This window comes from Cystoisospora suis, assembly GCF_002600585.1.
Source record: "Cystoisospora suis strain Wien I chromosome Unknown contig_2308, whole genome shotgun sequence".
Taxonomy (NCBI): domain Eukaryota; phylum Apicomplexa; class Conoidasida; order Eucoccidiorida; family Sarcocystidae; genus Cystoisospora; species Cystoisospora suis.
The window spans coordinates 277-515 of record NW_027155107.1 but is presented as its reverse complement, the minus strand read 5'-3'; the positions used below and the strand labels follow the sequence as shown (position 1 = coordinate 515).

At 46.0% G+C, this 239-nt stretch overlaps 1 protein-coding gene across 1 annotated transcript in view; it reads left to right on the top strand.

Moving 5' to 3' along the window:
• CSUI_004828 (dynein gamma flagellar outer) overlaps positions 1–238 on the top strand; it is a gene marked incomplete at both ends in the record, with an annotated part of 1,466 nt that extends 1,228 nt beyond the window's left edge. The window contains one exon of the mRNA XM_068065010.1: positions 26–238. Within this exon, the coding sequence (XP_067923012.1) occupies positions 26–238 (213 nt within the window). The remainder of the gene's footprint in view (positions 1–25) is intronic.
• Position 239: the final 1 nt, after the last annotated feature.

The window sequence follows — 239 nt, the reverse complement described above, 5'->3', positions numbered from 1 at the left end:
TTCTCACTCTTTCTTTTTCTTTCAGCTTCGCGCGTTACGAGAAGATCGCACAGTTGTCTCGTCGGCTCGTTGTATCGAGAGTCTTTTGGATAGTCGGTATACGGAGCCAGTGACTGATTCAATTGAATCGATTTGGCAAGAGTCCCAGAGTCGCATTCCTGTCCTTTTTCTTCTGTCTCCTGGGACCGATCCAACGTCAATTATCGACGAACTAGCGAAAAAGAAGAAGAAATTCCCGA